Genomic DNA, 27,573 nt, shown 5'->3' on the forward strand with positions numbered 1-27,573 from the left:
TGAATTGCTTCAAATGAAGCAGATTTAGGGATGGGATATTAAAGGGAAGGTACTCCTTTGGATACTGTGAGAAACGAGTGACTTGGTTTCTGGGACATAATGAACAAGTGATTCTCAACTGATGGCAAGAAGGTGCTTTTCCGGATGTCAGAATATTCAGGGCCGGAACAAAGAGGCTAGGAAGTTGCAAACTACCATGGCACCTTCCGCCCTTGATTTGACTGAATTTCCTTTATTTTTAAAAGTCAGTTAACGTTGAAGGGAATGTGAGTCTTTTTGGTTTCTCAAAGGACGAGTGCTTTATTTTTTTTTTTCAACGTTTATTTATTTATAGGACAGAGAGAGACAGAGCATGAACGGGGGAGGGGCAGAGAGAGAGGGAGACACAGAATGGGGAACAGGCTCCAGGCTCCGAGCCATCAGCCCAGAGCCTGACGCGGGGCTCGAACTCCCGGACCGCGAGATCGTGACCTGGCTGAAGTCGGACGCTTAACCGACCGCGCCACCCAGGCGCCCCAGGACGAGTGCTTTAAAAAGAGAGATGAGAGGTGCCAAGAGGAAGACCGAGAAAAACAAACAGGGCAGTGTGGTGCTAGAAATAACAGGGAAAATGACAGAAATAAGGGGGAGGAGGCTTACAATGAAAAGGTTTCAATACGTAATCCAAAACTCCCACTGAAGCAAACAAATACATTTAAAATAATCTAAGAGAAAATAGGTTGTAAAATATTTATTTAATAAAAATAATTTCATAATTTATACAGAGTTGGATAAAATGTACAGATTTTTTTCACTTCTCTGCAAAACTGCACACAGCACAACTTGCAAACTGGTCTGGGCGTTCTATAAATATGGTCACGTGCCAGGAGATGACCTTGTTATTGTCTTCAATAAGTCAAGGCTCCAGTTGTGCACCACAAACTTTGAACTGAATTCTAGGGAGATATTGCTTTGGTAACATGAGTGATGTGATTGTACCACGGCCCATTTTATTAAAAAACATTAAATAAAATCCCTTGAACATCACTTCTCTACTTGTTTCTGAGTGAACAATTCCCTACACAGCAAAACCAAAGATAAGGTATAAAATTAGAGGCTGTACTTTCATAATATCGCTTCCCCTTCCCTTAGTGTTCTTTTCCTTCCCTTGATCAGAAGGGAAGGTGAATGGCAAATGACCTATACTCATCTGTATTTACTTTTGGAATTGCCGCTTACACTAAACAAATATGTCAATTCCGGAATCTTGAAACTAGTATTCACACTGTGTACCTGTGTTATTCTAAATAAATTAACCTAGGTTTTTTTTCAAGATAAGGCAACAAAGTTGGCTTTCAAATAGTTATCATAACTCACATACACCAGCAGCCACTTGGTAGACTAATTACAGAATTAAATGTATACACAACATTTTTTCCAAGTACCCTGGAAATGGAAACACTAGCAATTATTATTTTAAGCAGATATTCCAAGATGATCCGCCCTTCGAAACAAAGGCAGATTTAATGTACAAAATGCAGGAATCAGGTCTATCCTAGTTCCTGTCCCACTGAAATAATCAAAAAGAGTCTCAGTTTTTGAAAAGGCCTTGTAATAATCCAACAAACCTAACTCCTAATGACATCTTGATCTTGGATAAGAAGGACAAAGCATATAAAAACTATAAATAGGGATGAAGATATTAAAAAAAAAAAGACTTCTCATTTTATTCTGGAAATAAAAGGGAGTGCAAATACAAAATGAGCTGGTTGGGCTAGTGGTATCTTTAGCTCATAGATGATCTTCTCCTTATAGGATTAATAGTCCTTCATACTCAAGGCTAAAAGATAGGCAAATAGAACTTAAGTTTTCTGATTAGGTGTCTTCATTTCGATTTATCAGCAGGCCTCAAAACTTGCCTTATTTTCTAACTAAAAGAGCTTCTCTGGGAAGCATATGAATAACGCAAAAGTGTACTTCTAAAGACAATCTACACAAATACAAAATTGTCAAGATGGAAACTGAGAACATTCATACAATAAGTGTTTTAAAAATAACTAAAAATTAGAAATGACACACATTCCCAATAGGACAGAACACCAAACCAGAGCAAATATTGCCGGTGATAAAAACAACTTTCATCTGTAGAAACACAAATGCACATGAGTAACAAAGAGATACGAGTGAAGTTGAACAGACACAGGTGCTGTTGGAACATGGTATCCTGTGGCCCGCAGAGCCCTGGTCCCGAACCAGGCCTCTGAGACACCAGATTCACTGTCAAGTATAAATGCCACGTGTTGCTTGAGTGCTCTTGAGTACCCGGTTTTCAAAATCAAGTTCACTTTTGTTATCAGAAGACAGTAATCCTTAAATTAGCTTCCATAAATAATCCTCGAGATAAACTTCGCCTCTGACTCCCCTAAACAGGATTGTTACTCTAGGAGCACAAGGTAGAGTCAATTGGCTGCTCTGAAGCCTTAAAAAGCACGTTCATAAACACGTCTACATACTAAAAAATTAAATATATCCAGGCACAGTTACTGTGCAGAGTTTGCTAAGCAATGTATCACAAAGTGGTTACTCGAGAACTTGATTCCTCGTCTTCTTGCTTTCTGCATTTCTTCATAATACTAACTGAACCACTGGCCAGGAAAACCACAGCGATGAGTGCAAAATAACCGGCGTAGATCAGGAACTAAAAGGGGTGGGGAAAAGAAGTAATTTAGAGAATTATCGATTACAAGAGGAGACATTGTATTGGATATAGGTGAACACCTCCTATGATTAAAGGTATATTCAGTGTCTCTATAAACCTTCAAAAAACACCATGTGCTCACACGATGTGCCCGGCACGGGCAGCGCAAGGGGCAGCACAGCGTGGTCGTACTGAAGCCTGACCGCCTCGGCGCAAATCTGGACTCCGTCCCCGGCGAGCCGGGGGACTCTGACCGAAATACTTCATCTCTGAGCCTGGGTTTCATTTACAAAACGGGAAGTCACAATATCCCCCATTTTTTACTGGGTCACTGGGAAGGGATGAAATCATATGTGTTTATCCACACAATGCTGAAGCTGATAATACTACTGCTTTTATTTTTGTTGCTGTTGTTATAATTGAAACTATTATTTTTGTTGCTGTGGTTACCATTGCATCGCGGTCTCTTCCCTCAAGCTGATAGGTTAAAGTACGACCCCCAGGCCAAATTCTGAAGATAAAGAACTTCTATTCCTCCCCAGAGGAGGGCAGTAGAGAGTCTACTATATTCCGCCGTAGGTTGACTTTTTGTAAGAATCTTCTCTAGGCCAGTATTTTAAGGTGACTATACAGTTTATCAACATCTTCATCACCACTTTCTGAAAATAACTCACGACGTACTGAGAAGCTGGCTCGGTTGTGCGGTAAGAGTGTCACTCTGAGCCAGGTTCTTTACAATTTGGATACATTTTCCTATAGGAAACCTGTTAATTAATCATGGCCGAGTTTCGGCACAGCCTGCAAAATTCTGTAATCCCGTATTTTTAAACCCGCCGCTTCTACAGCAGGATGACAAGCACTTGGCTTCTCTCCCACCCTCCATTCCAAATCTGAGCGCCTAACCCTTGAGAAGTCCTCTCAAGCTTTTCACTGCTGGTAGTGACTGGGAAACAGAAAGTAATGCGCTCCGGCTCTACTCCCCCCACTCCCCGCCCACCTTTCTGAGGCACCACCATCCAGGGAGAGATAATTAGGCCTTGAAGCTGGTTTAAAGCCTAGCTTTGCCACATTACTACTGACCACGTGACCTTAAACAACACTGAACGTTACTTAACATCTCTCAGACTCGTTCTCTCGATGTCCAATCCTGCCTGCAGCTCTGTAAAATTCTATAGAGTGCCTGGCACACAGGAAGCACTTAGTGCACATTACCAACTGTGATTACGATTTCTCTTTTAGATTTTTCAGTACAAAGTTCATTACTGCTAACGTGCTGGGTCTCTGTATCGAAAGAAAACTAGTATCTTAAGTGTGGAGGGAATAATGGAGAAGGAATCATTTCGGCTGGGCTGGGGGTGGGCTGGGCTGGGGGTGAGGGTGGGGTAGGCACTTTTTGATTCAGTTGCCCATTCTGCCAAAGTACAGAGCAAGCCCTACCTACTAACTCACAATGCACGAAGGCATACACGACACACGGTTCCAGAATGAATAAGAGTGTCCACGCTGGCTTTGGGTGTTTGTGCAGGTGTTTTCTCAATGGGTCATATGTTAAGAATCTTACTGCTGTTCATCAGAAGTCATTACCTTGCTATTTGGGCGGGCGGCATTTTTAATAAAGAAGGGAGGAGCCTTCAGAAGGGTGAGTCGAAGCAGGGCATCTCACACACAGGAGCCAGTATTCCACGTACAGAATTAAAAATGGAGGGAAACGGGGGCGCCTGGGTGGCTCAGTCAGTTGAGCGTCTGACTTTGGCTCAGGTCATGATCTCGCAGTTCGTGGGTTCAGGCCCCGCATCGAGCTCTGTGCTGACAGCTCAGAGCCTGGAGCCTGCTTCGGATTCTGTGTCTCCTCCTCTCTCTGCCCCTTCCCCACTCATGCTCTGTCTCTCTCTGTCTCTCAAAAATGAATAAATGTTAAAAAAAAAAAATTAAAAAAAAATGGAGGGAAATGATGGATGAGGCCGTGGAAAAGCTCGGCCTGGAGGGCGGGCACCAGCATTACTTCTCGCCTCTGTCAGGCTCTCGAGTGACGCTCAAAAACGTTGTAGGTCCTCGCCAAAAAGATGACGGTCCCACCATCCTCCAGGGAGAAAAGAACTCAGGACGGGGGTTGGCCAAAGGAAGGAGGGAACACTCCTACTTTTTATTTTATATCTGTCTGTACTGTTTGAACTGGCTCGCAGTAGGCATGCTTGACTTGGTCACTCTGATCACCTGCCGTTATGACTGGAACACCTTGCGTGTCGAAACACAACTCTTACCTGGGTGGTAATTTCTAAGCCGAGGCCGCTGGCATCCACCACGATGAGAGTAAGCAGGGTCTGCAGGACCAGCGCAATGAAGGTATTGACACCAAACACTAGGGCGTAGCGCTCCATGCTGAGGTTGGCAGCGATCTGAAAACTTCAACAAAACAAAACAAAACACAAAAGGATGAGTAGACAGGAATTACTCCCCAGGTAGTTACGACTTTTGCTTCAGTTATGAAGAGCAGCCCCTTCTTTCTGCTGCTGGGCAATTCCCTTCCCAACCAAGTGAAAGGCACTTTGTTGCCAAACGCTGTAAATCTCGTGCAGGCACCTGAACAGAGCGGGACTACGGGACCAAGGACGTAAATGAACCTCGCCCTCGAGGCTCCCTCGGGAGGAGAACCTACACTTTTCATGGGTTTGTGAAGAGACCAAGAAGTTTATCCTGTCACAGCTTTTCCTAGCGCTTCCTTGAGGCAGAACACATACGTTGCTATAGTGATGAGTAACATGTAGATGATCCTGAAGACGACGTAGGACGTGTAGCACACCCAGATGTTCTGCACGGTATCCATGATGTAGACCGCGGCGGCGATGAGCAGAGAAAACAGAGACAGCATCATCTCCCCCCAGGTGGACCAGGATATTTTTATGTAGCCGACTACAAACACGGCAACAGCACCTACAAAATGCAGAGAGAAAAGCGCTCTAGTTATTTTGCTCCACAAACGCGATTTCAATCAACTAAAAATTCAGCTCAGGTTATTACATTTTAAAATCTCGTAACTTACAAATAGGGTAGCTCAAGATTATGGAGGGCCTGGAAAGGCAGAGAATTTGGGACTTGACGGAATAAGTAACTTGGAGCCACTGAGAGACCACGAAGAGACCGAGTGACAGCAGCTGGCGAGGAGACGGGAGGACGCAGACCCAGGGGTGCCGCCAAGGAACGGGGTGCCGAGGCGGACGCAGAGGCGGGAGTCAAAGAGAGCCGCTGCTTCCGGCCTGACCACACGACACGGCGGGAGGGATCGTCTCTCCTCCTGCCTGAGCAGCAGTCCAGAGCATGGCAAAAGGGCATCTCCTCTCTTTGGGAAAACGATGACGCTGGTAACCATAGCTAAGATGTGCAGAGCGCCTTCTAAGTGCCAGACACAGTCAGAAGTATTTACAGAAAACACGGAATGCCGTCTAAAAACCTTATGAGGGGGCGCACCTGGGCGGCTCAGTCGGTTAAGCGTCCAGACTCTTGATTTCAGGTCATGATCTCACGGTTTGTGAGTTCAAGCCCCGCACTGGGCTCTGCGCTGACAGCCCGGAGCCTGCTTGGGATTCTCTCTTGCCTTTTTTTTTTTTTTTACGTTTATTTATTTTTGAGAGACAAGAGAGAGACACACACGGCACGAGAGGGGGAGAGGCAGAGAGAGAGGGAGACACAGAATCCGAAGCAGGCTCCAGGCCCTGAACTGTCAGCACAGAGCCCCACGTGGGGCTCCAACTCACGAGCTGCGAGATCGTGGCCTGAGCCGAAGTCGGATGATGCTCGGCCGACTGAGCCACCCGGGTGCCCCTCTCTCTCGCCTTCTGTCTCTCAAAGTAAATAAATAAACATTAAAAAAAAAAAAAAAAAAGAACCGTATGAGATAGGCCAACAAATTAGAACGGGACGACAGAATATAACGGTCAAGGACACAGGCTCTGAGTTCAAACCTTAACCCGACTACGTACCATCTGTACTGTCTCGGGCGAGTTATTAACCTATCAGTCTGGGTTTCCTGTAACTGTAACTGTCTCAGGAATTTTGTGAGGACTGAGTTAATATACCTAAAGTCCTTAGGACAGCATTTGGTACATATTACCACTCAACGTGTGCTAGTTATTGTCACAGACTTGTATCATGCCACTCCCAAGCGTCACATCGAGTGACGGAAGCACCCAAAACACCCGGAGATGGCGCAAACCCGCAGAGGAGGACAATTCTGCAAACCAGTACGCTGGGTTTCCCGACAGGGTATAAAGGACCCCAGTTTGCGAATCGCGGCCACCCGCAACTGGAGCACTGCTGAATTTCTCCCTAAATCAGAAAGCCAGAGCTCAAAACAAATAAACCAGGCCTTGGGGGTCACCTCCAGTTCCCGAGGGGAGAGAAAAATCAGATCGTGGCGGACTTGACCTCCAGGGGAATGTGCCGCCCCACACCGCTTACCCAGGAGGGTGGACACGGCCTCCACGCCGCCGTTGTAGATGGCAGCATCGCGAGAGGGCATCACCGTCTCCCACAGGCCCTGTGCGTAGTTCACGACCTGGAAGTAGCCGCAGGTGGACAGGGCCCACCACACAGACCAGCAGAGCAGAGGCCGGGAGGAGTAGCACATCAGGAAGTCATCCCACAGGACCTTCAGCACGAGGAGCCGCTCCGGCGTGGGTTCCTTCACAGCAAACGGAGAGAAAGGTGCAAATACTGTGAAGGCGACTACAGAAAGCAACTGTATAGACCCGGTTTTCTATTCGTCCTTTTCCTTGTGAAAGGCAACCGCTTATTTATTTATACGCATCTACATTTTTTTCATGTTTATTTACTTTGGAGAGAGAGAGAGAGAGAGAGAGAGAGACAGAGACAGAGCGTGAGCAGGGGAGGGGCAGAGAGAGAGGGAGAGACAGAATCCGAAGCAGGCTCCAGGCTCTGAGCTGTCAGCACAGAGCCCGATGTGGGGCTCGAACCCGTGAACTGTGAGATCATGACCTGAAACGAAGTTGGACGCTCAACCGACTGAGCCACCCAGGTGCCCCTATTTTTATGCATATAAATGGTGTATATACAGGCCTACCTCATTTTGTGGTGCTACACTTCACTACACTTTGCAAATGTGTGTGTTTAACAAATGGAAGGTTTGTGGCAACCCTGTGTGGAGCCAGCCTGTCAGAGCCAGGTTTCTTCTAGTATCTGTCACTTCATGTCTCTGCGTCACATTTTGGGAATTCTCACGAGATTTCAAACTTTCTCATTACTATTGCATTGTTTTTAAAGAATTTTTTAACGTTTATTTACCTTTGAGAGACAGAGAGAGCATGAACAGGGGAGGGTCAGAGAAAGAGGGAGACACAGAGTCTGAAACAGGCTCCAGGCTCTGAGCTGTCAGCACAGAGCCCGACGCGGGGCTCGAACTCACAACCTGCAAGGTCACGACCTGAGCCGAAGTCTGACGCTCAACCGACTGAGCCACCCAGGCGCCCCTCATTACTATTACATTTTTTATGGTGACCTGTGAAGTTACTACTCTTGTTGTTCTGGGGAGCCATGAAGCGTACCCACAGAAGACGGCCAACTTAATCAGTGCAAGTTGCGTGCGTTCTGACTGCTCCACCGACTGGCTAGTCTCCCTCCACTTCCCCCTTTCCTGAGACACAACGATATTGAGATGAGGCCAAGGAATAAGCCTACAGTGGCCACGAAGGGTTCAAGTGAAAGGAAAAGGTGTACGTCTGTCACTTTAAATCAAAAGCTAGAAATGGTTAAGCTCGGTGAGGAAGGCAAGCCGAGAGCCTGGACGGGCAGAAAGCTAGGCCTCTTGTGCCCAACGTAGCCAGTTTGTGAATGCAAGGGAAAAGTTCTTGAAGGAGATCAAAAGTGCTACTACAGGAAACACGCAATTGATAAGAAAGTGAAATGGCCTCATCACTGACATGGAGAAAGTTTCAGTGGCCTGGATAGAAGCTCAAACAGCCACAGTGTTGCCCCGAAGCCAAAGCCCAACCCGGAGCAAGGCCCTCGCGAGCTCTTCAATTCTGTGAAGGTTCAGGCAGCTGAAGAGGCCGCAGAAGAAAAGCGTGAAGCCAGCACAGGCTGGCTCACGTGGGTCAAGGAAAGAAGCCGTCTCCACCACGTACAATGCAAGGTGGGGCGGCAGGTGCTGGCGGACAAGTTGCAGCCGGCAAAAAGATCGCAATGTGCTGAAAGCCCAGAAGGTGGTTAGCAGTTTTTAGCAAAGTATTTTTACACTAAAGTACATGCATTGTTTGTTTGTTCGTTTTCAGACATACTGCCATTGCACATTTACAGTATAATGTAAACACAACTTGTAGGTGCACTGGGAAATCCAAACATTCATTTGACTGGCTTTATTCCAATGTTTGCTTTATTGCGGTGGTCTGGGACAGGACATGCGAAATCTCTGAGATGTGTGTGTGTGTGTGTGTGTGTGTGTGTGTGCACGTTTGCGTATATATATAGTACGACTTTTTCTTTTAGTGCTCTATGAACAGTAGCATAGCTGCATGTAATCAACCCAGCAACGATGTACTGTTTACCAAGTGAAGGTAGAAAGATGGTCAAAGACTGCACGTTTCAGCCAAAGCCAGATGCCACCCCAAATCTCCCCACACGGTGGCAAGCGACGTTCAGAATAAGCAACCGTGAGTAACCTTATTAAATCACCGGTCAGTTAGGGTTTGTCAGTGAGAACTTCCTACCCTTAAAACTGACCGATTCACTGTAGAGCAATGGTTGAGACAGAAACCTTAGGAAAAACCAGACCCAAATATTAGTAGCAGTTCTCTACTTAGAGGGTAGTAAGGTGATTAGTGACTTTAATTTTCTTTCCTACGCTTTTTATATTTTATATCACCCAATGCTTGTACAACGGGAAATACTACCACTATAATGAATAAAACCTCCGCGTTTGTAATGGGGCGAACCGAGGCATTACCGAGCTATGTGCCATCCCCACACCATGCCACAAAGACAAGGTGAAATCCCAGACATCCCAGAAGTCTCTAACTCCTATCTAAGGTCTAATTTATCCAAGTATGCCCTACTTCCTGAGCGACAGGAACTTACACTTTTGTGGCTAACATGGAAAGGCAAGAGGAGAGAACCCAAATGGAGCAAAGGGGAGCTCATCGTGAAGCAGCACATCAGCGCCAGGATGTGCGACAGGAGCCACGTGCCAGATCTGTAAATACATCGGTGGCAGCCGCACAATTCAACCTGCTCTTGTTGGTTGGAGGCCACATGTCTTGAGGGGCACGAGAACCTTTAGGTGTAAACAGCACCTTCCAGTAGGTAGAGTTAGGTGTTTGCCAGACCAAGTTAAATACCACTGTTTTCTCAGCCCCGTTGTGCAGAGGGAGACTCATCTGTAGCCAAAAACAATGGCTGGGGTGGAAATTTTCAAGCGCATTTGCTTCTTTTATTAAGTGCTTTTGAAGGACACAGTCCCGATACTAACTCTTGCTACAAACAGCAAACGTATTTTCCTGATGACAAGAGGACTATCATTGTTTCCTCTGCTGGTGATGTTCCAATGTCCGAAACATAGTAAAAACGTACGGAGTGAGCCTTAACTGATGGGAATAACATACATCTGTTATTAAGAAACAAGACAAGAAACAAAGTAAAATCTGTATCAAGGAAGAATTGGTGTTTGAGATAGACAATGGGAGACAGATAAGATGTGAATAGAGAAATAATGAAGAACATTTTAGGCAAAGGAAGTAACAAAAGCACGGGAGAAGATGCCGTTGTAGTATATTTGCAATTTAGCAACAGTAAAGTTCTCGCCACACATCAAAAACTTCTAGGACACTCTCTCTTCTGCTCTGGCCTGTTGTGCACTTATTTTGCTCCAAGAATAGTCATTCTTGCCTTGGCCTGGTAGGCTCACAGAGCCTTAGTTCCTAAACCTGAAGTTAGGGCATTAACAACCTGCTAAGAGTTGGCTTAGAGGCCTGTCTTTGGCTATTCTTTTTCAGGGGGAGATGACACCTGAAGTTCAAGGGCATTAAGCTGTAACAGGGAGGGGGTGCAGCCATGTACACACTCTCTCCCCTCCATCCCAACTCAGACATACCCATTGGCAGGGGTCTCACTGGAGACATCCAGAGGGAACGGTTTGTGACGACAAGGGAAAAAGGGAGGGTCGAAAGGCAGACTATGACCTTCACACAAGTCTCTACACAACAATTGTGGCTTTGTGCGCAGGGCCAGCCTGGGGGAGACTACCAGCCCAACACAAACCTCCCACCAGTCACTCGCACCATTATGGTTCCATTTCTTTGGATTCCAAAAGAAAGCTATTTTGCATGAAAAGACATCAGAAAGCAAGTATTACATAACACTGAGTAAAAAAAAAAAAAAAAACAAAAAACCATCAAGTTACAAAACTACATGTAGATTATAATTTCATTTACTATAAAATGTATACCTATGAATACATACACATGTGTATATGGAAAGAGATGTTTAGAAAGAAGGTCACTAAACTATTAAGAGTGGTAATCTTTGGGAGCAGCAGTTCAGAGGATTCTGAATTCTTTTTATGTAGTTTTCTGTTTTGTTTCATTAAAAAAATGAAGTAGGAGTCTTTTTTATAAAATCAGTAAAAATTTTTTTCCTATCCAGATGATATATCTATTAGCTGTATATTGTGTGTGTGTGTGTGTGTGTGTATATATATATATATATATATATATATATATATATATATATATATATATATAGTGACTCTTGAAATTAAGTAAATAAAGGCCATTTCTCCCTGAAATGCTAGGAAAATCTCAGTGGAATGAGAACCAAGCAATATTCCATAGTTGGGCCTACTCACACCATCCCTAGGCTCAGCTCACTCGTTTATCAAAATGGGCACGTGGTTTCAGATTTCACTCAAAAATGGGGTTCTGACGCTTAAAAACAAAATAACAAAACTTGGAGTTATTTCTCTACCAAGGAATAGGAGTCTCTATTATAGTGGATTTTAAAGTCAACTAGATCTGGGTTTATTTTACTGAGAGAGAGAGAGAGAGCACGCGTGAGAAAGAGAGAGCAAGCAAGCACGCAGGGGCAGAGAGAGAGGAAGAGAGAGAGGAAGAGGGAGAATCCCAACCAGGCTCAGCTCAGCGCAGAGCCCGACGCGGGACTCGAACCCACGAACCGTGAGTTCATTACCTGAGCCAAAATTGGCGCTTAACCGACTGAGCCATCCAGGCGCCCTGATCTGGGTTTATTCTGACTGTGCTGTTTGTAGGTGCCTTTGGGTGAGTTATCTGACATATGCTTCAGTTCCCTCAACTGCAACATGGGGATAGTGACACCTACAACACAGTCGTAGTAAGAATTAAATGAGCTCATAAACCTAAGATTCTTAGCACTGTCCCACAGTATTAAGTGGGAGTATAGTCCCACTGTACTTAGCACAGCACCCAGGTTAAAATGAATGAGAGCTGAGATGATAATGATGAAGTGCAACAGAAACACACCTGCCTGCCTACAGATGGAACCAATTTCTAAGTCTTAGGCTTTTTGCTACAAAACGGAAATTAATGTTTACTTCAACAGGCTATTGGAAGAACTAAATGAGGACTGCGCGGTATGCAGCAAGTGCTCAATACATGCTCCTTTCCTCTGTATTCTATCATGACTCACTTATGCAACCAACAAATATTGACGAGTGCCCATACTGCACGTTTGGCAATGTTCTAGATCCTGGGAATACAGCAGAAAAGTCCCTGTCCTCCTTAAACTGACATTTTGGTAAGGAGGACAGAGGATAAACACACAGACAAGACAGCTGACAGTAAGAATGATACTATGAAGAGAATAAACAGGGTAAGGGACTGGCAAGTAGTGATTAAAGCTGACTTCTGAGTTGATACCTGAGTTGACATAAAGGAACCAGCCATGAAGATGAGAATGAAGGGCAGTCCTGCCTGAGAACTTCCGGATCCAAGTTCTAAAGTGAGAATAAGTGCTGTGTTTCAGGTCAGTGCCATGCGGCGCACAGGGGTGAAATAAGGTCAGAGAGATTAGCAAAGGGTCAGATTGTATGAGGTCTCATAGTCTGTAATGAGAATTTTCGAATTTATTCTACATACAATAGGAAAATATATGGGGGAGAGGGGAGATAGATAGGGTTTAATGCCTAAACTGTGAAGATTTAAGTCAAGGGCTGATGACTGCAATTAAACCACTCCTATGATATTATGTGTTCCTTACCTATCAGAAGAAAGTGCCTTCAGATCAATCAGTTCATAAAACTCAGTATTCTAGAGCTAAGGAAAGTTTAGTGATCATCTGGTTTAACATTCTACATTTAAGAGTAGCCTCGGGGGGGGCCCTGGGTGGCTCAGTTGGTTAAGCGTTTGACTTCAGCTCAGGTCATGATCTCAGGGTTTGTTATTTCGAGCCCCGCATCAGCACAGAGCCTGCTTCAGATCCTCTGTCTCCCCCCACCTCTCTCTCTCTCAAAAAAAAGAGTGGCCTCGGTTAAAGAATTAGTGGTATGGAATCACTACCAAATTCTACTGACATCTTTCATAAGGTTAAGACCAGAGGTAACCTGGTCATTCCCTCATTTACACTGTGGCATTTAATACTTGAAATAACCCGGTGAGGGAGACAGACAAATGAGGAAATTAAGTCTCAAAGAATTAAGAAACGTGCCCAAGATTACCCTGCTGGTGAGTACGAGAGCCCAGGTTTCAACTTCCCTTCCTTCGAAATCCACTATAGTGTGCTGCTAGAAATGATCTTACTTGCATACAAAGTAGAAACACTAATTTTGCTACAGTCAGTGTTCTATAAAGCTCAAACACACACGTACGCCAAGAATGCGAATGCTTACTAACAGCAAAGGGTATCTGTCTACCAATAAAAGTATAGGTATGTTAACAGGTGTCATTTATTAGGTATTCATTACGTGTCATGGCCCGTGCTAAAGAAGTGGCTTAATTTACATCATTTCTAGCGAATGAGCAATTTAAAATAAAGCAAATCCAACTACAAGCCAAGCACAGAAGGAATCCCGTTTCCTATTTAGGAAAGAAAATCACCAGCTCTGCTGTAATGTCAACACGCTGGGCCCCACGGCAACAGGCTCATTCTGAAAAGGACTCACAAACACCTTAAGGTAACTTGCGGACAAGGCCTATCGCTCTGACTCCCACTTCATCTTCCCTTTCAAGAAGATCAAGATCAAACCACCCACCCGTCTACCTACTCCTTTTTTTACTGTATTTACTACAGTTATGATTTATGGTTCAGTTATGGGCTTTGTCAACTTCAAATGGCACTATGATCCCCGACAGCCATGTTCTGACTCTCCTTCAGGCTCATGAAAGAGAAACAGCATCGTCTGGGCCCCGAACAGCTGTCCAGCAGTCACGACTGCCTGTTACGGGGTCAGCAGCGGAACCAAGGATATCATGGAACTGACCTGAGTCTAACTTTTACCACACTGTAGCCAACACGATGGTTCTCACCATGCTCTCACCCCAGGGAAAGACTTCATGGAGTGAAGTACAGATCAAGGGGGGTCTCCTATATGCTCTTTAGTTATGTTTCGGAGTATATCAGGGCAGTTCTGCGTAAGTCACTAATCTCTGTTCCCAATCCTTATCTCTAAAATGAGAGGGTTGATGAGATCTAAAGTCCCTTGTCACTGTAAGATGCTGTGATGGTCCTGCGACCTGTGGGTAGAATCACTTCTAACTCTAGAATTTCATAATTCTTCAGCATGTCAAGTACTGACATCTTGCGTATCTATAAACAACAAACATCAAGTTGGTCTAGGACAGAGTTTTTTGTAAGTGGTAGGTTACAGCTCATTAACAGGTAATAAAGTCAATCCAGTGGGCAGTGATCTGCATGATAAAAAAAATAAACTGAATGGAATGTACCAGAATTAAGTGTTGTAAAACCTCTGCTTCAGTTATATCTAAAATATATACACACCTATGAATGGTACTGGTTCCTAAGTAAAATGTGTTTCTTTCTTACTATGTTTCTTACTCTTTCTTACTATGTTCAAAATGGTTTAAAACTTACTGGTCTATAAAAATCTTTAGAACTATGACCAATGTTAATATTTAAGATATATATATATATATATACAGGTATTATATGTATGTATATGGATACTAATTTCCACTGAAGCCATTTCACATCTTTGAAACAATTAACAAAGGATCCTTATTCTTTTTTTTCTACTACACGAGATCTATAGCTTTTTACTTTTTTGTACTCCAGATGATTCTAACTCTTTCCCTCCTCCATCAGCCCTGGGTTGACTTGCCAACATGAAGGAACTGGCAATTCATTCCTACTTAATCCCTGGTCTTTTGACTGATGCTGCTCACAGGTGCCCCAGTAACCCAAGTTTCACAACAAGTGTCACCTAAGCTCAAGCTCTTTGGGATGAATAACCTACGTTTCAACCGGTAACCACAAGTGAATGGTGGGGGTAGGCAGAAGAGAGGTAATTAGATGCCACATTGAAACAATCTGAGTTAACTCCAGGGGAGGAGCCAAAGACTTTCCTCCTGTAGGCTCTCTCCTCTCCTTCAGCCTATAAGGCCCCCGGAGCATGGTTTTAGGACTGACAGAGCCCACCTGCAAAGTGAGAATTTTAACAGGCTTGTTTCCAAACATGTCCCATGAAAACTGAGACCAATTCGGTATGGTTGGAATGAACCTTGCCCCTCACAGCTTACAACCTGTTGGAAAGATAAGAAGCTATAAAGAAGGGTGAGTGATTGGGGGAAGCAATTAACCTTCCTGGCTAGCCAGAGCAGATGGACGGATTATTCAGATGGCATACCTCTCTCTTCTAAGAGACAATTTCATAGCCACACTTTTAATTAATAGGTATTCTGTCACCCATCTTAGATTTTCCTCTTGTGATTATCTTCTCTGGGGTACTCATTACTACCCCGTTCTGGTGAAATGTCATTTGAATGAATTATCAGGGGGCGCCTGGGTGGCTTAGTCGGTTAAGGATCCGACTTCGGCTCAGGTCATGATCTCGTGGTTTTTGAGTTCAAGCCCCACATCAGGCTCTGTGCTGCTTGGGATTCTGTCTCCCTCTCTCTCTGCCCCACCCCACCCCCCCCCAAAATAAATAACGTAAAAAAATAAATAAATAATTTTAAAAAAAGAAAATGAATATCAGACACTGCTTCCAGCACACAAGAGGAAGAAAACTTTCTAACCTTAAATACTTTAGGCATCAATTCAGAAACTGGAAGATGTTCATCATTTATTGGAATCATTTCAACTATTCAGTAAAAATTTCAGAGGGCTTTCTTTGTATAGCCAGTAAAGATGAGGAAGAGACAACTCCTGCTGTGGCTTGTTTTTTTGTTTTTGTTTAATTAAAAAAAATTTTTTTTAATCTTTTTATTTATTTTTGAGAGAGAGACAGTGTGTGAGTAGGGGAGTAGCAGAGAGAGAGGGAGACACAGAATCCAAAGAAAGCAGGCTCCAGGCTCTGAGCTGTCAGCACAGAGCCCAATGCGGGGCCCAAACCCACGAACTGTAAGATCATGACCTGAGCCAAAGTCAGATGCTCAACCGACTAGCCACCCAGGCGTCCCATTTTTTTTTTAATTTTTTAAAAAACGTTTATTTATACTTAAGAGACAGAGAGAGAGAGAGACAGAGAGAGAGAGAGAGAGAGAGAGAGAGAGAGAAATGGATAGAATCCGAAGCAGGCTCTAGGCTCTGAGCTGTCAACACAGAGCCCAATGCGGGGCTCAAACTCACGAAGGGTGAGATCATGACCTGAGCCGAAGTAAGACGCTCAACCGACTGAGCCTCGCCCCCCCCCACCCCCCAGGTGCACCTGCTATGGCTTCTTAAGACCTCTCTGACACAAGCAGTATGATGTGGTGCTGGTCTGACTTTGGAGGTTATTCACCCCAGGACAGAATGTATTGGCCATCCCTAATATAAATCAGCCCTCTCTTAATCAATAAATGAATGAACCAGTGAACCAACCCAGGATAAAAAACTGAGTCAAGATGAATACAAGGGCTAGCAAGAGGGGTTTTCCTGTCTGTTTTGTCATCGTTGCTCTAACAGCCAGAGCAGCCGCCGCAAGGCGTCTAAGGCCACACTTACCGGCTCCTGCGTATTTAGAGGCATTTTTGACTCCGGGTCCTCCCACCCTGGAAGGTGGTTTGCAGCCGTGGTGTTGGTTACAAAGCCGCCATTCTGTGCCTTGATGCCATTCGTTCTCTGGCAAGTGGAAGGAACGTGGTGAAAGAACAGGCTCTTCTGTGGCATGGGCAGAAACCAGGCCACGGCAAAAGCCACCGAGACACAGGTAAGAGAGATGACATTCAGGCTGAACAGGGACCAGCCTGCCACGGAGACGAGGATCTGCCCGAGGACGGAGCCCACCGTAAAGCCCACCAAGGTGGCACTCCGACAGTAACTCGTGACCTTCTGGTACATGGTCAGGTCTACCACACTGTAGATATAAGAGTAATAGGCGATTTCAGTGGCTGTGGCGATGCCATAGAAGAACTCCAAGAACTGAATGGCCAGCAGTCCCTGGGCGTAGAGCAGCATGAACCATGTGACAATAAGGCTGAGTCCCTGCAGCAGGATGACGGGTTTGTACCGGAGGTAGTCTGTGGCAAGGAACACAGGAAAAAGCAGCACCAGGTACGAGTAAGTCCATACTGGGTAAATTTCATTGAAGACCTGATAAAAAGAGAAAATTAAAAACCTATTAGCGAGATCAACGGACCGGGGATATTCGTAACAATTTATTCTCATAAAACAACCTGCCAGCACCTCTGATAAATCCTTACTGACCGAAGAAGTCTCGACAGCAATTCTGATAATTGGAATATACTTCCCCATTTCCACCCCATCATCTTTTTTCTTTTTTTAAAGTTTATTTATTTATTTATTTATTTAGAGAGAGAGAGAGAGAGAGAGAGAGAGAGCACGCACGTGCGCGTGCATGAGTGTGAGAAGGGGAGGCGTGGAGAGAGAGAATCCCAAGCAGGCTCCACGAGGTCAGCGCAGAGCGTGAGGCAGGGCTCAAACTCATAGACCGGGAGATTGTGACCTGAGCCAACGCCAAGGGTCGGATGCTTAACGCTTAACGGAGTGAGCCACCCAGGCACCCAACCCATGATCTTTTTCTGAAAATTCTCCCCATTCATCAAGGCCTAGTTCAAAGCCTTCCTCAGGGGCGCCTGGGTGGCGCAGTCGGTTAAGCGTCCGACTTCAGCCAGGTCACGATCTCGCGGTCTGTGGGTTCGAGCCCCGCGTCGGGCTCTGGGCTGATGGCTCAGAGCCTGGAGCCTGTTTCCGATTCTGTGTCTCTCTCTCTTGGCCCCTCCCCCGTTCATGCTCTGTCTCTCTCTGTCCCAAAAATAAATTAAAAAAAAAAAAAAAAAGTTGGAAAAAAAAAAAGCCTTCCTCATCCTGGAAGACTTTGCTGGAGCAGATAATATCTGTACTGTAACATTCAGAGCTCTCCATACTGCTTTGAACGTGTTGCCTCCCCAATTACCGCAGAGCGCTGGTTCCTAACCGTGGTTGCACATCTCCCGTGGAGCTTTAAAAAATCTGGATGCCCAGCCAAAGGCAAGTCTTTACGACCTCCCAGGAGATTTTATCTGAGCCAGAGCTGAGGACCACTGCCTTAAAAGGGTGGACTCTTCAAGGGTTGACCTGCCACGGCCTTCCAGTTAGCCTGCTGTGTGGATACGTGGCTCAAAAACTGTGTTGGAAATGGATAAATGTTTGGGAATGATCATCAATTCTTACTTCTACCCACAGAATAGGGAGCCTTGATCCCACTGTTTGATTAGGTTTCTCTGATTTTCAGTTTAATTTCTTTGGGGGAACAGGTCAAGAGGATAAGTCTGTCCTACAGTCTTGACAGAATAATTATCTGTGGATGACAGGCTTATAGGCAGCTTTGATGTCCTTCTTTTTGCTTGCCTGAAATATGAAAAAAAAAAAATAGAAGTTTTTGTTTTCTTTTTAATGTATTTTTAAAGTTGGGATAAAGTAGAGGTATCTTTACAATAAGCGTTCTACCATAAAGACCCCGCTGGAATTTCACTCCCATCATTTGCTGTGTGATTACAGGCAAGGCTTTTTTTTTTTTTTAGTTCCCTTTAGCCTTAGTCTCCATTATCAGTAAAAGAAGGGTAAGCCCTGGGGCGCCTGGGTGGCTCTCTACTCAGGTCACGATCTCATTGTTCCTGGGTTCGAGTCCCGCATCGGGCTCTGTGCTGACAGCTCAGAGCCTGGAGCCTGCTTGGGATTCTGTGTCTCCCCCTCTTGAGCTCTGTCTCACTCTGTCTCTCAAAAATAAACATTAAAAAAAAAAAAAAATTTAAGAAGGGTAAGCCCTGCAACCACAGGGTTGTCTGCTGCAAGGACTAAGCGAGAGAATACATGTAAATCATTCATTCCACTTTATTTACAGGTCTCAAGCCTTGAGGACTGAAGCTGAAGCAGACCCTTTGGGACAACATAACTACGTAAATCAACTGAACTGTCATCCCCACCCTTGCAACATCAATCACCGTAGGAGACTTTCCCCTCTCTTATGCCTACCCCAGGGTCTAGCGAGGTCCTAGTGTGGATACAGGGAAGCCAGTTTCTCAAATGACCATTTCAAAGTCTGGATCGGTGGCCCCAATTTTTAAGTGCTTTCTGAAAGGCAGGCTTTGCTCAACCAACTGAGCCACCCCGGTGCCCCTCATCCTTTCAAATATCAACCTAAAGTGCTTATATGTGTGGGTGGAATCCACTCCTAACGAGAAACCACGGTTATGATAAAGATGAGGAAAAGTAACATTGCCAAACCTGTAAGGCCGCGTAGTAACGAAATTAAAGGCAAGTGGGGTGAGGTGTGACGGTGGGGGAAGGGATGGGTTCTTGTTTACTCGATTTCATCTCCAGTGAAAGAGATCAGCCCAGGATGAATGAATGTCCCTCTCACAGTGTTATCAGCATTATAATAGCAACGTCCGCTGACGTGCACACACTAGGATACCAGCCTTACCTATATGGCTTCCTTGAATCCAAACAGCCAGCCTAAGTGGTAAATGCTTTTATTAGCTCTATTTTACAACTGAGGAAACTGGGCCTGACAGGAAGGTTAAGTAAATTATCCAAAGTTAGCACAGCTAGTAAGTAATTGGTAGAGGGAGGATCAGAACCTCGCTATTCTATCTACCATACTGAAGAGCCTCATTTCTTCAACTGGAAACCTGTTACCGATCATGGACTACGTTCCAGGGTTACTTCTATGGCCTGCGCCTTTTTCAACCAGTATGGAGGTGCTTTTATAGGGCATTCACAAAGACCTAATGACCACACAATCACCAGAGCTTAGTCACTGGGTCTCCAAAAGATCCTTTCTCTTTCAATGTTGCCACCGACAAACTGTGACACCGGAAAATGTTTCTTCGATGGGTACTTTTAATCTTGAAGGGAAACTTCCTCCGTGCAAAAATGTACAAATTACAGACTCTTATTGTCCATACCCTAGACAATACCTTCTTATCTCGGGTAAAATCTGCCATGTGAGCAAAGGGAACTGATTTTTATCGTCAGGTGCCTGCCCCCAGTCTTTGGATCAGAGTTTGCTTGCGTTTTCTCTCTGAGATACAGAAAGTTAAGAGAGAACAGATGTTCATCTTAAGCTCTAATTCGATTTAGGCTTTATTTTAGAATCAAGTTTCAAGGAAACAAGTAGCTAATAAGCTCTTCTTTACACAACACTTCAAGCTGTATGGACATAAAATAAAAAATAAAAAATAAAATAAAATAAAATAATAAAATAAAATAAAATAAAATAAAATAAAATAAAATAAAATAAAATAAAATAAAACTTCTGTTCTGAACCTAATTAGGATATATATTCATACGTCATTGTAAGAGAGCTAGGAAATATGGACCTTGAAGGAGAAGAAAGGTAGAGGCTAACAGAAAGAGATCAGCAGGTAGGTATGGGAAGCTTATTCCAAGCAGAGATATCACAACTTTGAGCACAGGCTAGTAGACAAGAAACTGGATATGCTGGATTTTGGACTAGAAGATTAATGTGGACAGAGCTTGGGCACATGGAAGAAGGCAAGAAGAAAGACATAGGCAGAGGCTAAGGCTGTCAAGGGGGTAAGAGCCAAATTCTGTAAGACTCTGAATACCAGACAGAATAGGTAGAATGTTAAAAAAAAAAAAAAAAAAAAAAAAAAAAAAAAAAAAATCAAAGAAAGGTGGTGAATGTCGAATCATATGCTAAAAAAGATGAAAGAATAAAAAAGTGCTGGTGACATGGAACTCTATTTTATTAAAAGACTGGCTTTCAACTATTAGAACAGAGTCCATTTTTAATCTGTTTAAAACTTATAAAGTGGTACCTAAAATGGGTTAACATTTTTCCTGAAATCTAAGAAGAAAATCCTTCAAGCATGCAAAGATAGAGGAAATTCTGTCCTTCTTCTCCTTCCTTTGCTTTTGGACTTGGTTAACCACAGCTCCATTTAAGATGGAGCCATTTAAGTTGGCCCTTCTGAAGTCTTCTAGGGGTAAATACAAACTTCAGAACATCACTGACCATGACCTGACATTCACTATGCCTAAAAGTCATGTAACATTTTTCATTTAACTGCCCACTGGTGAAAGCAAGCATTCAGTCAGGAAGGAGAACAAGTTGTCTATTTATTTCAGTTCTTAGATATTCCAAAAACCCAGGGTTCTGGAGAGGGTGACTGGAGCCATACTGTGCACCAACAACAGGATCAGCCCAGGTCCAAGGTACTCATGAACAAATGACACTCCTTTCTAGACCACCAGATTTCTCTTCAAACTCTGCCCTCCTCCTCCTCCTCCAATTTGCAGGCACAGGAATGTGCTAGGTGTTTGTTACATAATCAGCAAACATTTACGGGCCCTAGCACCCCTGTCCGGCCCCAATGCCAGTGAACATATTCTCTCACCCCAGAAGGCTCTGAGTAGACAGGGCACATGATGACACATGACATAACTCTCGGCCCAGGGCATATGACAAAACAGATCAGCTTTCAAATATCAACACAGAGAGCATGTTTCTTCTCCCCATGTGGCCCTCAGTCCGGCAAGGTGAACAGACTGTGCAGATCACATGGCAGTTCACATGAAATTTTCATTATTCGCAGCTCAGGAAGTATCATTTCTGCTTCAGAGTCAGTAGTAGTTCTGGGTCTCCAGAATCATTCTCTCTCATTTACTGCAGTCATTTCCTCCTTGTAAAATTATTCTGTTCACAATGTTAAAATGTTAACGATGTTAAAATTCAAACAGGGAATGAATAGCTGTCACAGTCCTTCGTGGAGTGGTCCAAAAGACTGAGAAACAGAAGAGGTGAAGTTGGGTAAAAGTCAGTGATACTTGCTGAAGGTAAGACAATATGAGAAATTCAAATGAAACCCTCAATCCAGGATCCAACACCGACTTTCAATTCCCTGCTAAGCGTCCTTGAAAACGGAAAGGCAAAGCCAACAAACTGGACTGTGAATAATTATATCCTGCTCTGGCCTGTTATGCAGGGACGGTGAGTTGCTACTCAAAAGAGGTGATTACTAACCACAGGAAGAAGAGTAAACTTTAAATGGAAGAAGTATTTCACAGCAACTAGGGCAGGGAGGGGAAGGAAGGAAAAGTAGGCATAGGAAAAATAATAAATAGTTACTAATAAATGCTCACTCATCTTTCACCCTTTGTAGTGTTCTAGAAAAGAATACCAGGCTTCAGCTTTCAGGCTTGTGGTTGCAAAGCAAAACTAACAGCTGTGAACCAACAATTCACCATGCAAGACAAACTGTAATTAAATGCCAATTATGTGATTCCATCTCAGTATCTGCTTTTATCCCAGGAGGTAGGATTTGGGGGCTGGGGGGCAGCATGTCCCTGGACAACGTCTCACCTAAGTAAAAATCAAAACAAATTAAGGGGACGGATAGTTGTTTGTCGTTCTGCCCTTATTCGAGCACATCCAAAAAGCCTCAGCTAATTAAAAGTCAAAACAAATTAAGGTGATGGATTTTTGTTTGCTGTCCTGCCCTTACTTGAGCACGTCCATCCAGTCAAAGGTAAACAAAGTAAGGTATGGGAAGGAGGAGGGTGCGGCTGGGAGAGGGAAGATCCATTCCGAAAGCAGGGGTTACTCCGCACCTGGTTCTCTACTTTCTTCTTTTTTAAAAACAAAGTTTGAGAGCGCGCGCGCCACGTGAGCAGGGGAGGGGCAGAGACGGAGAATCCCAAGCAGGCTCCCGCCGTCAGGCCAGAGCCCCCGCACGGGGCTGATCCCGCAAACACGAGATCGTGATCGCAGCCGAAATCTAGAGTCTGAGGCTTCCCGAGGGAGCCTCTCAGGCACCCCATGGTTCCCTACTTTCATCATTTACTAAACCTTTGTCCAAAGTACAACTGGCGGTTTCCACTTTTTTATCCGAGTACCCCGCAGCGCCCCCTCCCGCCCCCAGCAGGAACTGCTGGACCAATCTGAGCGGAGAGGAGCTGAACCACAGAGCAGCGTGAGGAGCACGCCGCCGGCAGCACACGCGTGCTGGGGCTCCCCACCCCGACACGAGCCATGCCCCATAAATCCAACAGACGCCAGAAAAACGGCATGGAGTAGCGCAGCGCCGGCCCCGAGCCTCCTGCCAGCTGCGGAAGGGCAAGAAACCCCTGCCCAGAAAGCCTCCGGGGAGCGAGAGCCGTTCCACTCGCTCTTTTCCTGAGCCGCCTCCCGAGCGCCGGCGGTCGGCCGCGCCGGCCCCCAGCCCGCCGCCGCGCCTACCTCCCTCTCCGTCAGGTTCTTGTCCGGCCCCAGCAGGTAAGGGGTCAGGAAGGGCTCGGACGGCCTGAGGCTGGCGAAGAAGCCGTAGGCGCACAGCAGCGCGGTGGGCAAGAACCAGCACTCGCGGGGCACGCGGGCCGTACGCAGGAGCGCGGTGGCCGCCGCCGCCCGTCGGGACACCGGGCCGGGCACATCCATTCGCGGTGCGGAGGGCGGGGACGCGGCCCGGCCCTTAGCTGTTCCCTTTCCGACGCCCGCCGCGGCGATGCTCGAGCGCTGCCCCGGCGCGGGCACCTGGACCCGCCAGCGGCGCCCCTCGCCCTTCGCGGCGGAGCCAGGTCGCGCTCGCCGAACCGCGGCCTCCGCGGCCAGCACTCCAGTCCTCCGCGGCTGCAGACGCCTCACATGTTGGCACCGGAGCCCCAAAGCGAGACCCGCCCCCGGGTCCGCCCCTCGCCGCCACCGCCCCCGGGCCTGGAGCCAATCGCCGCGGATGCCTGGAATTGGACTCTTCTCCCATTGGTGGTCGGCCCAGCAGAGGAGAATCGGCGCGGGCTGAGCGCGAGTCCGCTGACGTCCCCCGACCTGCCCTGCTAGGGCAGAAAGTCATGGAGGGCTGCGACTGGGAAAGCGTGCTTCTGGAGCCGGTGCGCGGCAGTGAGGCCGAGAGTAATCGGAGCACGCTCGCGGGCGGCCTGGGGTTCCTCCCCGTGGGCCTAATCCCCACGGAACGGAACGCGCTCCTCCACACACTCACTCTCTCCGGTTCTTAGTCCCAGTCCCTCTGGACGCGCGTTTATTCAGACTCTCCTCACCGGAGACTCGGCCAAGATTTAACCTTGGGGCGGGGTGGGAGGGAATGCCAAACCTTTCCGCCTGCAGCTTTCGTGTTTTAAATTGCATTCGTCTGCCACAGACCCTAGAAGCCCGGGATCTAAGCACTCGGGGCGTTTACCAAGACACCGAACGGAAGAAAGCGGGTAGAACATTTAGACGAGGAACGAGCAAGTCACTTAATAGAAGGACCGTAATGGAGTCCTGATGAAAGGGCTTTAGCTTTATCTCGGTCCTCTTTGGAAGCAGGATACAAAGAAAGCAAACGGATCCGTAGCGATAGCCTGTGTTTTAAAAGGAAAGTGGGAAATCCTGAGTCACTAAAGCAATCAAGAAATATCGATCTCTTTATTAAAAACAAACAGTCTTGGCATAATTTTCAAGGGCAAAGCATGACAAGAATACCCGGTGCTTTCTCTCATCTCTCTCTGAGCCTCTTTCTGCTTGACTCAGCCTGATTCTCTCCCGATAACTTCCACCGCAGACGGAGCTGCACCATTTAAAGCATTCTTTTCCTGTGTGGTATTTGCAAAGTAACAGATCCTGCCAGAAGCTCACAGAGCGCATTTTTGAACTCTATTTTGCTTTAATACATGTTACTACACACGGAGCTCAATTTCCTCCTGTGACAGCAAAGAACACTTTTTGCAACGAGATACATCAGCCACAAAAATCAGTGGGGGATGGGATGACCTAACAGGAAAGGGAAAGATTTGTTTTTAAGGCTGCACAAGTGAATACACCAAAATATGTGAGTTGATTAATCGGAAGAAATGCAGTTGGTGGTATTTACATCTGTCGGTGAGCCTCAAAGTGTGATCCAAAAAGCCCTGGGAGTCCTTGGAACCTGTCAGAGTTCCAGAAGGTCAAACTTACTTTCATAATAATACTAAGACTTTATTTCCTTTTCCACTCTAGAGGCTACCTGATATGCGATGAATCATCACTCCAAAAGCTAAGAGCATGTGTGCTTGTACCGTTTTGTGTTTATTAAACTTTCCAGATTTAATTTCTGATCTGGAAACTAGCAATAGGAATAAGCCACAAAAACAAAAAGTCTTTAGTTTAGGGTCCTCGATAACAGGAATCTTGAGACCAAAAAGTGAGAACATCTGATTCTCTATAACACGATTATCGAGTCCCCTAGACTCCAGCCATAGTATTTACCTCTCATCATGACTCCAGAGAGAACACCTCTGTCCTCTTGGCAATTGCTTTGTACATTCAGTGCTGTAGCAGAAGAAAAGGAAAGAGAAAGAAAAGCAGTAAAGGCCTCAGAGAAGTCTACCTGTTCAGAACAGCTTTCTGTCCCTTCCGAGGCTTCGACACCTGAACTGTGTTAATCTGTAAATCACTGTTTCTGAAAAATTTCCTTGGCATAAATCACTTAGGCACCTCAAATCCTCTTTGCAATGTTGGGCATGAACAGATAATAATTGTTCTGGAATTGGGTAGAAAATGTCTTCTCTAAGAGGAGTATTTCTCTTGGAGAAATGTTTTTCTTTAAGAGGTCCCACTAGGCTGAATTCTAAGAATGACCCCCAATGGCCCTTGCCTTTGTATAATCCCCACGCCTTTGAATGTGGGGTGGAACCCGTGAATCTGATAAGATAATGCACCTGTGATACATTATACAGCAACATGAGATGATCCAGGTGGGCCCAATGTAATCTCAAGAGCCCTTTAAAAGCGGAGAATTTTTTTCCTGCTGGTAGCGGAAGAGAAAGAGCTATTTGAAGAGTGAGAAAGATTCGATGTTCTACTGCTGGAGGGGGCTCCGTGCCAAGCATGTGGGCTCCTTGTAGCGGCTGAGACCGACTCTTGGTTGACAGCCAGCAAGAATTGAGGATTTCAGTCCGTCAACCACAAGTAACTGAATTCTGCTAACAACCTAAAAGAGCTTGGAAGTAGATTCTTCCTTGGAGCGTCCAGGTAAGAGTCCATTCTGTCCAACACCTTAATTTCTCTCTGTGAAACCCTAAGTGAAACTTGGGAACGCATCCAAGCCCACCTGGACTTCTGATCTTTAGAACTGCGAGCTGAATTGTTGTTATTGAAAAAAGAGTAATAAATTAAAAACAAAATTGTAATATTATTACGTTTTTATGACATCTTATTACATTAAACTGTTAGGTTTATGGTAATTTGTTAAGCAACAAGAGGAAACGAATGCAGAGGAAAACAGAATATATTTTGAAATTGAGGTACCAGTCACATAAGATTGGCCATTAACCGTATTTGTGTGAACAGCTCAGTGGCATTAGTACATTCACAGTGTTGTGTAACCATCATCGCACCGAGTTCTAAGACATTTCCCCACTCCAGAATGAAACTTGTAGCCATTAAGCAATTGCTCCCCCTTCCCTTCCCCCTCCCCTGGCAAACATTTATGTGTTTTCTGTTTCTATAGAATTACCTATTCTGGATGTTTCATACAAAAAGAATCCTACAATATGCGACCTTTTGTATCTGGCTTCTTTCATTTAGTGTAATATTTTGAAGGTTCGTCGACGTGGTACCTGTTTTCCACACAGCGGCACCGCTTTCTCAACATCCTTGCCAACATTTGTTTTCTTTTTCTTTTGGAAATACCTCACTTAAGGGGTGTGGAGTGGTAGCCCGATATGGTTTTCGTTTGCATTTTCCTGATGACTAATGCTCAACACAAGCAGCTTTCACGCATTTGTTAGCCATTTATATATACCTGTTTTGGAGAAATGTCCATTCAAGCCATTCAAGTCTTTTGCCCACTTTTGATTGGATAGTTTGTCTTTTTGTTGTTGGGTTGTAAGAACTCTTTATATATTCTGTATATTAGGCTCTTGTCAGGTATATGATCTACAAATCTTTTTGCCTATGCTGTAGGTGTAAATAAACTGGTGAGGGACATTTTTTCTCTGTTAATATAAAATATAAAAGCACATAAGGACATGCGTTTTTCAAAAAGAATTATACTCCATGCTTTTGAATCTTGCTTTTCTCAGGAATAATTTGTAGAAAACACTCCACTGTGGTAAGGTTAAGCTCTAATTCTTTCTAATGCCCCATTGTGTGGGTGCACTATAATTTATTCAACCATTCCCTATTTATGACCACTGACTCTGTTTCTAGTTTTTTCTTCATTGTTAACAATGCTGTAATTAACATCCATGTACAATATATGTCTATGTATTGTGTGTTTCATTTTTCCGGGATTTATTTCCAGGAGTGGGAGAGCTGG

The 27,573-nt window shown here is 45.1% G+C and overlaps 1 protein-coding gene and 1 long non-coding RNA gene across 5 annotated transcripts in view; one reads left to right on the forward strand and one right to left on the reverse strand.

Moving 5' to 3' along the window:
• Window positions 1–26,812, forward strand: part of LOC109495557 — a 51,595-nt gene extending 24,783 nt beyond the window's left edge. For all 3 annotated transcript variants that reach the window (XR_002151017.2, XR_006591422.1, XR_006591421.1), the window contains one exon: window positions 19,158–26,812. This is a non-coding gene — a long non-coding RNA (uncharacterized LOC109495557). The remainder of the gene's footprint in view (window positions 1–19,157) is intronic.
• Window positions 716–23,897, reverse strand: SLC19A2 (solute carrier family 19 member 2). Of its 2 annotated transcripts, none has more exon segments than NM_001039956.1 (6): window positions 716–2,677; window positions 4,939–5,080; window positions 5,416–5,608; window positions 7,133–7,355; window positions 16,820–17,407; window positions 23,520–23,897. In NM_001039956.1, coding segments are annotated over 6 exon segments (1,473 nt in total). In that variant the 5' UTR covers window positions 23,718–23,897; the 3' UTR covers window positions 716–2,548.
• Window positions 26,813–27,573: the final 761 nt, after the last annotated feature.

This window comes from Felis catus, chromosome F1, assembly GCF_018350175.1.
Source record: "Felis catus isolate Fca126 chromosome F1, F.catus_Fca126_mat1.0, whole genome shotgun sequence".
NCBI lineage: Eukaryota > Metazoa > Chordata > Mammalia > Carnivora > Felidae > Felis > Felis catus.